Here is a 12,296-nt window from a genome sequence, read left to right as displayed (position 1 = left end):
CAGGGATTATGAAGGGCTAAGATATAATTAATTGCAACTAGCTGTTTCCAGCATCTGCGCCAAGAGAATTGATTGTAATTATGCCCTAAACTGTATTTCTCCGATCAGTGACTGCGTAATTCTGCGACGATGACCTCACAGACTGTGCTTAGGTCACCCACGAGACTCACCTCTCCTTTCTGATTGATGATGGGCACAGCGTACTGCAGTTTCACATCGTAGAAGAGGGACTCGAGGAAGACGTTCGCCACGCCGATGAGGCTGTGGTTCTCCTGCTCGTCGTAGAACGGATCCGCTCGCCTGAAGTATGACCTCATGACCTTGATTCGCGAAAGGGAGACAAACAGCAGAGTTCTATGGGGACCAGATCCACAGACAGCTGCCATGGCACTATCTCACAGGATTGAGGACGGCGAATCTTGCTTTCTATTCCGCCCTTCCTCTCCAGGGAACCCAAGGTGGCTACACAACATTGTAAATTAAAGCGGTAAAGGTAAAGGTAAAGGGACCCCTGACAATTAAGTCCAGTCGGAAACGACTCTGGGGTTGCGGCACTCATCTCGCTTTAAAGGCTGAGGGAGCCGGCGTTTGGCCACTTTCGCAGACATTTTTTTTCCAGGTCATGTGGCCAGCATGACAAAGCCGCTTCTGGCGAACCAGTGCAGCACATGGAAACACCGTTTACCTTCCCCGCCCAAGTGGTACCTATTTATCTACTTGCACTTTGACATGCTTTCAAACTGCTAGGTTGGCAGGAGCTGGGACCAAGCAATGGGAGCTCACCCCGTCACGGGGATTCAAACCGCCAACCTTCCAATTGGCAAGCCCTAGGCTCAGTGGTTTAACCCACAGCGCCACCCGCGTCCCTAAAATTAAAGTGGTACAGATGTACTGTTTCAAGAAAAAGCATCTCTGACCATGCTGGCTGGGGCCTTGTGGTCCAAAATATATGGGGAAAGATAATGGCTGATCTTTGCATACAATTATATGTGAACCTCTTTTGGACTTCTTGGATGGAAAGGAATATGAAGGGACTTGTGATGCCTGGATTGAACACTAGGAAAACATCAGCTAGCAGTGGGAGGAATAACTAGATATTACTCTGGATTGAACACAGGAACTCTTGCAGGCACAACTGATAGATGCATAGTTGGAAGTCACTTTTTACCAGGGTAGATAAAAATCAATGATTAAATTGGATTTTTGTTTTTATTTAAATCAGATTTTTAAAATAAAATGCTTTTGGAGGAAAAATCTGTCTAAAGATAGTTTTCTACTTAAGTTACATTACAGTCCAAAGGCTATTCATCAGGAAATAAGGATTTGTTTTAAGTTTTTCGTGTGTGCTAAAACTCAGTCTAAGTTTTTTTTTTTTAAAAAAAGTTTAACCACATCAGTTCACAAACATGGATACATATGCTTTAAGCTATTGCTTTAGTTAAATAAATTGTTTAAATTGTTATTAAGGAAACGATTGTTTTTCTCTTTCCAATAAAGTATGTCAGAAAAGTTGCCCAAATCTAAACAGTTAACTTATTAAACCTCACAATAATTTCATAATTCTGGTTTTTTTTTACCATTATGTTGAAAAGCTTTATTAAAACTATATCTACAGAGGGGGCACCAGGTTGGGGAAGGCTGGCCCAAGGCCACACCTCATACGGCCTTTCCAAACGCCTGAGTTCCCCCGGGTGTTGCTGAGACTACAACTCCCATCAGCCCCAGCCAGCGTGGCCCAATGGATGGTGGGAATTGTAGTCCAACAACAACATCCGGGGGAATATCAGGAAGAGCTGGCCCAGTGCACCCATGGCAGGGGTGAGATTTGAACCGGGGGCCTTCCTAACATTCTCTCACGCTGCGACTCCACACCCCGGGGACAAGGAACCTGGGGCACTTCCGATGTTGTGGAACTTCAGCTCCCATCGTCCCTGGCCACTGGTGGGAACTGTAGTCCAAGGGACCTAGAGAGCACCAGGTTGGGGAAGGCCGTTCTATCACTCAGGAGAAGCAGCGGCTCCCTACCAAGTTGTCTTCCTCACAGTCCTTCCATTCTTGATAGAGGTCCCTCATGTCGACCAGCCGATTCTCCAGCTTCTCCAAGGACCAGATCTGCTTGCCTTTCCCTTTCCTCCGCACTTGGATGGCCGGCTCACTAAGGACGGCACCTCGCTGCGGGGGGAAAAGGACAAAGGAGGAGATGGGCGGGGGGGGGGAGAGAAGCAGAAATAAAATATCAAGGCAAAAATTAATTTGGGAATGTGCTTGGAATTTCCTTTAAAACACAAAAAAACTCACTCATAATAAAGAGAGCAGCTAGAACTGGAATGTTTTTATGTAGTGAAATATAAGTATAAGATAGCCGTGTTCAAATATATAAAAGGATGTCATATAGAGGAGGGAGAAAGGTTGTTTTCTGCTGCTCCAGAGAAGCGGACATGGAGCAATGGACTCAAACTACAAGAAAGAAGCTTCCACCTAAACATTAGGAAGAACTTCCTGACAGTAAGAGCTGTTCGGCAGTGAAATTTGCTACCAAGGAGTGTGGTGGAGTCTCCTTCTTTGGAGGTCTTTAAGCAGAGGCTTGACAGCCATCTGTCAGGAATGCTTTGATGGTGTTTCCTGCTTGGCAGGGGGTTGGACTGGATGGCCCTCGTGGTCTCTTCCAACTCTACGATTCTATGATTCTAAGTATTGCACATGCTGGAGAAGACCCAGGATATGTATTTGATCCTTTATTTATTTCATAAATTGTTAAGAAAACAACCCCAAAGAGGTTTACGAAGAGAATACATATCGTGAACCAGTAGGCTGAACCAAGGGCAAACGGCAGCTTGTTAAGAAGTCGGGAGGAGGGAATGAGGAATGGAGCGGTTTGGAGAGAGGGCTCAGTGAGGTGTCTGAGCCATGGCAACACTATGGAGAACAGAGAGTGCAGGAAGGGCTCAGAGACGGGTCAGAGCCCTGGCACTGCTCTGGTCGAGGGTCGGCGGATGAGAGTCTAGGCACCGCCCCAGCCAGCAAGAGGGGAAACCTCTCCTTCCGGCGCCCGCATTGAAGCGCGCCCCCACACGTAGGGCGAAGGGGTGGCGTTTTGGGGTGCCAAGGCTTTTATGCTGGCCGAAGAGCAGGTGGCAGCCATTGCCGGGTTCTGAATCGGACTAGGCCAGACATAGTCAACCTTGGCTCTCCATATGTTTTGGAACTACAACTCCCATGTTCCCTGACCACTGGCCCTGTTAGCTAGGGATCATGGGAGTTGTAGTTCCAAAACATCTGGAGAGCCAAGGTTGACTATGCCTGGACTAGGCAGTCATGTTTTCTGTTACCTCTGCACTATAAATAGTATGCACAATAAAATCCTTAAAGACAGTGCAGACTGGAGCGTCTTTACTCGCGAGTAGCTGCAACAACCCCCTGACAGATAGCTTAACCACTTTATTTTTCAAGAAGACCCCTATACAGCGGTCTTGGTTTGCATATGTTTCGGATTACAAACAAGTCAAACCCAGAACTGTGTGTCTTGGTTTGCAACCTTTTTTTTGGATTACAACCCATTTTTTTTTGGATTACGAACAAAAAAAATTTTTGGAGGCCCCATTGGTGAAAGCACGCCTTGGGTTACAACCTGTTTTGGTTTGCAAATGGACCTCCGGAACAGATTATGGCTGTAAACCAAGGTACCACTGTACAGTGGTATACTGTACCCCATACAGTGGTAGCTCAGTTTTTGGACGTAATCCGTTCCGGAAGACCGTTCGACTTCTGAAACGTTTGAAAACTGAGGCGCAAAGGCCTGTCTGCAAATGCAATGGAGAAAATTGGGGACAGGGGACGGGGAACTCAGCGGAAGCTGTTCGACTTCCGAGAAACGTTCGAAAATGAAAGCATTTGCTTCCAGGTTTTCGGCGTTCGAAAGCTGAAACGTTTCGGCTTTCGAGATGTTCCAAAACGAAGGTCCCACTATATTCTGTTCAAAAAGCACATGCCGTACCTAACTGACCGTGCAAATAAATAAGGTGCATGTTTTGGGTTTGTTTGTTTGTTTTTAAAGTAAAGCTGCCATTTTTGGCGTAAAAATACAAATGCACTAAATCAATACGTGATAATCATCGAAATTCCAGCTGGCCAATGGAATCCATTCTCGAAAGACGGTGGATGTGGCCGGGTAGGATCCTCACCTTTCTGTTTGCATTAAGGCTGGAGGCTGGGATCTGCAGGGTGACCTTGTATTCCGTCCGTTTGTCCATCTCTTCGGCGATGAAGCTGGCTTCTCTCACGTACAAGTTGGCCTTCATAATCTGCTCCCTCAGCTTCCTGAGGCTGTGGGTCAGCATCTCTTCCCTTGGGGGAACGATTTGGAAAAGAGCATTTCAACGGCTGCTAAGGATGCAAATCCCCAAGGATTAGTTTTGGAACTTGTTCCGGGCATTGTAATATGGCGACACTACGGCATGTAGCCGAATGGAAACCTCTAATCAAAAGCTCAACTGTTTATGGAACCACTATGCTGGTATCTGAACAGGGTAGGTGTGGTTTTGCATCTTCCATAATTCCTAGATTTAGAGGGACTGGCTTGTAAGCAGTAAGCAGTTTGTCACTTTGAACTATGGTTTTTAGATCATGGTTTGGAGGCGAACCATGGTTATCGCTAACCATAGTTTACCCTGTTGGGACACCATGTTAAACATGTTAAAGTGTGGCTGTTCAAGTGGTTGTTGGACTACTATTAAATAATCACCGGCCACTGGCCATAAAGGCTGGGGCTGTCGGAAGCCCAATAACGTCCAAGAGCCACACACGTTTCCCACCCTTCCAGTAAACCATGGTTTCCATGAACCAGGAAATGGAAGGACGGAGCACACAGGCCCAAAAACGTGTCCCTGGTGAACGGATTTGTCATCGTGCCTGAATGGGGTCACAATGCACCTATAAAATATAAAAGGCTAAGGTTGCAGCCCTAAACTCACTTACCTAGGGATATGTTCCACTCATGCTGAGAGTCAGTGGGCAGTAAGGATTAGAGTGCTGGATTAGGACCTGGAAAGCCAGGGTTCAAATCCTGACTGGATGACCTTGGGCCAGCAACTATCTCTCAGCCTAACCTACCTCGCAGGGTTCTTGTGAGGGGAACCATGTGTGCTACCTTAAAAGAGACGTGGGGTTATAAATACGATTCACAAATTGTTTATTTATTGCATGCTTCCCCCGTCTTTTCCCCAAAGTGCTCAAGGTAGAGCCTGTGGTTCTCCCCCCTCTCATTGTTATCAGATCCAAGGGATTCATTTAGCCTCAGTTATACATCTGTAAAATGGGGTATGCATGCGAGCACACAGACTTCCCATCACAATGGTGGGAGCCCAAGGGAGGAGATGGACCACAGAGGAATCAGGAGGAGCTAGGAGGGGGAGCAGGGGCTCCGTTCCCCAAACGGCTGTGAATAATAATAATAATAATAATAATAATAATAATGTATTATTTATACCCTGCCCATCTGGCTGGGTTTCCCCAGCCACTCTGGGCGGCTTCCAACAGAATATTAAAATACAATAATCTATTAAACATTAAAAGCTTCCCTAAACAGGGCTGCCTTCAGATGTCTCCTAAAAGTCTGGTAGTTGTTGTTCTCTTTGACATCTGGTGGGAGGGCGTTCCACAGGGTGGGTGCCACTACCGAGAAGGCCCTCTGCCTAGTTCCCTGGAACCTCACTTCTCGCAGGGAGGGAACCTCCAGAAGGCCCTCAGAGTTGGACCTCAGTGTCCGGGCTTGCCTGGGTAAGTGGGCGTTTTTTCTAAGTGGAGAGAGATTTAAAGGGATTTATCGTCAGCTCCGAACCACCCAAAACTACTGTAATTGGTTCATCATCGCAGTGCGCCAACAAGAAAATTCCAGAAGGCACTCGCCACTGGACCTCAGTGTCCGGGCAGAACGATGGGGGAGGAGACGCTCCTTCAGGTATACTGGACCGAGGCCATTTAGGGCAGGCATCCCCAAACTTCGGCCCTCCAGATGTTTTGGACTTCAATTCCCATCCTTCTTGACCACTGGTCCTCTTAGCTAGGGATCATGGGAGTTGTAGGCCAAAACATCTGGAGGGCCACAGTTTGGGGATCCCTGATTTAGGGCTTTCAAGGTCAGCACCAACACTTTGAATTGTGCTCGGAAACGTACTGGGAGCCAGTGTAGGTCTTTCAAGACCGGTGTTATGTGGTCTCGGCAGCGGCCGCTCCCAGTCACCAGTCTAGCAGTCCTATGCGTTTCTACACGGGTGCTCCTCCCACTGAGCTGCAGCATCCCCTCCACTCACCTCTCTTCCGCCCACTGCCGAAGGCGCTGCTGAGCATTGGGAGAGTGCCAGGAGAACCTGTCCATTGTGCGGAAGTGCTGCTTTTCGGGGGACAGGCGCCTCCGGAGCTGCTCCAGCTCGTGCTCGTACATCAGCCTCTGCCGCTCGAGCGCGGTCCGCTTCTCCTCCTCGTGCTGCTGCTCCAGGCTTTGCAAAACCGACTGCATGGGATCTAGGAAGGCGGAAGAGTCTGCTTCAGTCGGATGTGGGCCTGACATTTCTAAAATTACTCTGGAGTTACTTTCCAACTTTGCCTCCACTGAGTCCAGTTTATCATTTAGTGTTTTATTCATTTCAGTTATTAGATCTCTGATATCCACCAGAGGATCATTGTCATTTGAGGTAGACTGTCTTCTTGCTGCTGAAGTAACAGCTCTTGTCCTAGACCCCATTTTGCTCAGTCCAATTATTTTCCAAAAAGAAATTGCTATGTTTAATCAATGCTCTGTCTTTCAATTTGAGAGTTCCCTTAACGGGCCACTAACAAATAATCTCTGCAAAATCCATATATATTCAGAAAGTCCCAACAATATCGAAGACACTATCAAAAAATTCAAAAACAGGTTAACTCCCTGGAGCTCAATGTTGTCTACAGAGAACCATTCCATCAAAGGTGTCTCTGAAAATTTTTACACATCACTTGGGAAGACAGGCAGACTAACGCCAGTGTACTGGAAGAAGCAAAGATCACCCGTGTCGAAGCAATGATTCTTCAACCTTAACTTCGTTGGACTGGTCATGTTGTGAGGATGCCCAATAATAATAATAATAATAATAATAATAATAATAATAATATATTTATACCCCACCCATCTGGCCGGGTTCCCCCAGCCACTCTGGGCGGCTTCCAACAAAACATGAAAATACAGAAATCCATCAAACATTAAAAGCTTCCCTAAACAGGGCTGCCTTAAGATGCCTTCTAAAGGTCTGGTAATTGTTGTTCTCTTTGGCCTCTGGTGGGAGGGCATTCCACAGGGTGGGTGCCACTACCGAGAAGGCCCTCTGTCTGGTTCCCTGTAACTTGGCTTCTCGTAGCGAGGGAACCCTCGGCGCTGGACCTCAGTGTCCGGGCAGAACGATGGGGGTGGAGACGCTCCTTCAGGTATACTGGACCGAGGCCGTTTAGGGCTTTAAAAGTCAGCACCAACACTTTGAACTGTGCTCGGAAACGTACTGTGCTCGATTATCATCTTCAAAAGCAATTACTCTATTCCGATCTTAAAACTGGAAAGTGTAATGTTGGCGGTCAACAAAAGAGGTTCAAAGACCATCTCAAGGCAAATCTTAAAAAATGTAGTATAAACACCAACAACTGGGAAACACTGGCCTGCGAGCGCTCCAGTTGGAGAGCAGCCTTTACCAAAGGTGTCGTGGGCTTTGAAGACCCTCGAACTCGGGACGCAAGGGAGAAATGTGCTAAGAGGAAGGCACGCTTGGCAAACCCTCACCATGATCAACTCCTGCTTGGAAACCTATGTCCCCACTGTGGAAGGACGTGTGGATCCAGAATTGGCCTCCACAGTCACTTGCGAACTCACTGTAAAAACCGTGTTCATGGAAAACAATCTTACTCGGCTATGAGGGATTGCCAAAGAAGGCAGAGAACTACAGAGAGGCGCCATTCCTTACAAGCCTCGCCCTAGGTGCGTTTGTACGGCGAGCAATCCCAGGCAATGCTGCTCTTCATGGCAGCTGCTTGCTCAGTGTGCCTATGAATTCAGAGCAAGAGCACCCATGCTCCTTACCGTTGCCACCCAGAGCTTTCATGGTGACCTCCATCTGCGCATATTCGTAGCTGAAGTTAATCTCGCTGGAAACCTCGCTGGAGCTGTCCCCGTCCAAATCCAGCTGCTCTGAACTGTTGCTTCCTTTCATCGAATTGTCTTTGTCGTCGTCCTCGGCTTCTGACTTCTTTTTCTTTTTCGGCAAATTCAGCCTGGAAAGGAGGGAGGGGTCCCATTAAAACTCTGGTCGATGCGAAAGATCCCCGCACTGCAGGGGGGTTGGACTAGATGGCCCGCCGGTCGGTTTAATCCGGCCCCTGTGGCAGTTTATTTCCTGGGGTAAAATCCTATTTTAAAAAAAACCTCAACAACTTCAAACCCAAAAAGAGGTTAACAACTTTGGCCGGCCCTCACAGCCCTTCACTTCATCAAATCTGGCCCTCTTTGAAAAAAGTCTGGACACCACTCCAGTCTAGACGATTCGAACTACAACTCCCACCAGCAGCACTCAGCCTCAGAGGTGTTGATCCCAAACCTCTGGAGGGCACCAGGTTGGGGAAGGCTGCAGTAAGGCATGTGCAGGCGAACATCTGGGAGGAGTGCGCTGCCTTGTTACTTGGCAAGAGGGCGTGTGCCGCTCAAGTTTTCTAAAGCCAGAATTCCTCTGGTGAGCTCTAACTAACCAAACAGCTCTAAGGATTATATCCTTCAAGCAGAAAACCACAGGCACGCCCTGCCTTCCCCATTGAGATGGATATGCAGCTTTTATCCGGAATTAAAAGGCACCCAAGGGAGTTATAAAAAAAAAATCCCAGGGATTCATCTGTAACGCCAGAAGTCAAGGTATTCCTACAGGCCAAGGAGTAGACTTGCCAGGCTCCTGATTTTCAAAGATTTTTCTGTAATGCTTTTAAATTAAACGGGACATTCGGTGACATAGCAGTGCAAAGGTACACAGCCTTCTTGCAGCCTAATTTAAATGTCAGGCTCCACCCTGGTGCTGGAAAACTTAAGGTAGACTGGTGTGCAATGCAGTCCTGTTATTCTGATATGGACTGGTTTCGCTTTTATTACTCATCGTTAGGTTTTTGCAACCCACCCCGGGACCACTTGGTAAGGGGTGGCTACAAAAACCAATAATAAAAATAAACCGAAAAGTGTCCTTAGGAGGGTGTAGAGATGGGAAGGAGCAGCTATTGAAGTGTAGCAGAGAATTTAGCAGGCAGCGCAATAGTGTGGTGGTGTAATCCAGGACTCAGGAAACAGAACTTGATGAACAGTAGCTTTTATTATAAGCTGCTTTGTACAAGTTACTATATACACAGACTCTCAGAACTCTCCTCACAAACTCCTTCTCTAAACAGCTCCATTTTACCTCAGCATAGAACTGCTAGTGCCAAGCTGCCTATAGGGGGACATTAAACCAATCAGCAGCCTGTCACCATGCTTCTCTGTCTCCCTATAGGGGGAGTTTAAACCAATCAGCAGCCTGTCAACATACTTCCCTGTCTCCAGGCAAAAACTCCCTTGTTTAACTTAGCTTCTGGCTAACTCACTAATTGTCTACTTTAAAGCTGCAGTTTATCACAAAAACTTCAACACCCCCTCACAGCTTACAAAAGTGCAATTAGTCTTTGAGCATAGACAAAGTATTATCTCCAACTTTGATCTCCAAACCCATGCTCTGACAAAGCATATTCCAATTTACAAATGATAACGGCTTTGTCATGATGTCAGCAACATTTTCAGAACTTTGCACATATTCACACACAATGGTATTATTTTGTACCTTGAACCTGACATTTTGGTATTTCAAATGAATATGTTTACTTTTGCTTTTGAACTGTTCTGTCCCACTCAGAGTTATACATGCTTGATTGTCTACAAACACTTTAACAGGACAAACCTTTTCAAAACCCAAATCCAGCAAAAACTGTTTATAAAACACAATCTCATTACACAACTCACTTAACGCAGCGTATTCGGCTTCTGTTGAAGACATACTGACCAAACTTTGCTTTCTGGATTTCCAGCCAACAAGCGACTTCCCAAACATGATGACAATACCAGTTACAGATTTCCTGTCAGGTAGATTTCCCCAGTCGCTATCTGTATAACACTGTAAAACCTCTTCCCCTGTTGAACTCATCCTTAGAGTGCTGTCAACAGTGTGTTTCAGATAACGCAAAACTCTTTTGACCGCTTTCCAAGCATTAATTGTTGGCTTTGCTACCTGCCTGCTCAGGATGCCTACAGCATAACTGATGTCAGGTCTTGACCATTGTGCTAGGTACATCAGACTACCTATAGCAGATTGATATAGTTCAGGACTTTCGAACTCTTGGCTTTGCTCTGTATTTAAGTCTTTAACAAAACCTGTTTCCATTGGCGTTTTGGCTCCTTTGCAATCCTGCATGCCAAATTTTACCAACAACTGCTTGATTTTGTTACTTTGACAGAGCAAATAGCTTCCATCAACCGCCTGGTACATTTCCACTCCTAAATAATTTTTTACTGTGCCGAGGTTTTTAACCTTGAACCTCTTTGCTAACTGAGTATAGAACTCATTGACCAGTTTGTTACTCTTGGCCACATATAAGAGGTCATCCACAAAAATTAAACAGAACTCTATATTATTTCCAGACCCTCTTATATATAAACAATTGTCAGCCACACAATGTTTAAAACCAAGCTTAACCAGTGTGTCATCCAGACAACGGTTCCAGTTACGTGCAGACTGTTTTAAACCGTATAAAGCTTTGTGCAGCTTGTAAACATTCCCAGGCCTAGTCTCAAAACCTTGTGGCTCAGCTAAATACAGCTCCTCTGTGAGACCAGCATTTAAATAAGCTGTTTGAATGTCGAAATGACTGGCCACCAATTTATGCTTTGCAGCGATAGCAAGCAACAGCCTCATGCTTTCGCTTCTCGCTGTAGGAGCAAACACCTCATCAAAATCCACTCCAGGTCTTTGGGAAAAACCCTGTGCTACTAACCGTGCCTTATACTTGAAACCTCCAGTAGCTAAGGGCTTCAGTTTATAGACCCATCTACTGCCTACCACCTTGGCACCCTTGGGTAGAGGCATAGAAGTAAACACCTCGTGCTCTTGCAGAGAATTCATTTCTTCTTGCATTGCTTCTTTCCAGCACAAAACCTGTTCTTCTGGTAACTTAAACACCTCATTATAGCTTTGTGGCTCTACAGCTACATGGCAAACATGAGATACACCTGGTGAATAACGGTCTGATGGAACTCCTTTGTTTCTCCTCTCTGACCTTCTGGGAGTTAAATCACTTTTCTCTGCACTGTCATCCCCCTCAGACACTTGCTCCCTTTCAGAAGAAACACCTTTTGAAGTAGACGAAAACTGTCTGGCTTCAGAGTTTGGAAACATTTCAGGCTTTTCATCGTCCCCCTCAGAGCTGACAATTTCTGGCTGCTCTTTATTGCCAGAAAAACTCTTGGAAGATTGCAACCAAACCTCTGTGTTTGCATGGATTTTCTCCCAACCACAGTGCTCACAAAAATTTGCATTACGTGATACTATTAACCCGTTGTTACCAACTGCAAACCGCCACCCTTTTCCTTGATCTTGATAACCAACAAAAATAAGTTGTTGTGCCTTGGCATCCCCTTTTCTGCGTTGTGCCTTTGGCACATGTACCCAAGCTTGTACCCCAAACACACGCAAATGATCCACTTTGGGCTTCTTCCCAAACAACTTGAAATAGGGTGTAGTTCTTATTGAACTATGAAATAAGCGATTTTGAATATAACATGCATTCAGAATGGCTTCTCCCCAATAACCAAAAGATAAACCAGAATCTGCTAGCATAGATTGCATCATTTCTTGCAACGCTCTATTCTTCCTCTCAGCAATCCCGTTCTCTTCCGGAGAATGAGGATTAGTTTTTTCTATGTCCAATTCCATGTCTTGCCAACCAAGACTGAAACGCATTAGACAAAAACTCCCCTCCGCGATCAGACTGAAGTTTCTGGACTTTGCAAGAGAACTGCCTTTCTACATAGGCAACCCAGCTTTTAAACTTAGAAAAAACTTCCCCCTTGTGCTTTAACATATAAACCCAGCAAAATCTGGTAGCATCGTCAATAATTGCCAGTGCATAGCAAGAATTACCCCTGCTAGGCTTGAAAGGACCGCATACATCGGCATGTACCAGCTGAAATGGCTTTTCACTTACTCTTTGGCTGCTAGGAT

At 46.0% G+C, this 12,296-nt stretch overlaps 1 protein-coding gene across 3 annotated transcripts in view; it reads right to left on the bottom strand.

Annotated features, from left to right (window-relative positions):
• KIF13B (kinesin family member 13B) overlaps positions 1-12,296 on the bottom strand; it is a 160,980-nt gene that overhangs the window by 63,747 nt on the left and 84,937 nt on the right. For all 3 annotated transcript variants that reach the window (XM_060273162.1, XM_060273164.1, XM_060273163.1), the window contains exons 16-20: positions 8,096-8,286; positions 6,309-6,519; positions 4,182-4,344; positions 2,026-2,172; positions 171-320 (exon numbers count right to left, since the gene is read on the bottom strand). In XM_060273162.1, the coding sequence (XP_060129145.1) occupies positions 171-320; positions 2,026-2,172; positions 4,182-4,344; positions 6,309-6,519; positions 8,096-8,286 (862 nt within the window). The remainder of the gene's footprint in view (positions 1-170; positions 321-2,025; positions 2,173-4,181; positions 4,345-6,308; positions 6,520-8,095; positions 8,287-12,296) is intronic.

Source organism: Zootoca vivipara, chromosome 3 (genome assembly GCF_963506605.1).
Source record: "Zootoca vivipara chromosome 3, rZooViv1.1, whole genome shotgun sequence".
Taxonomy (NCBI): Eukaryota; Metazoa; Chordata; class Lepidosauria; order Squamata; family Lacertidae; genus Zootoca; species Zootoca vivipara.
This window is presented reverse-complemented; position numbering and strand designations above follow the sequence as displayed.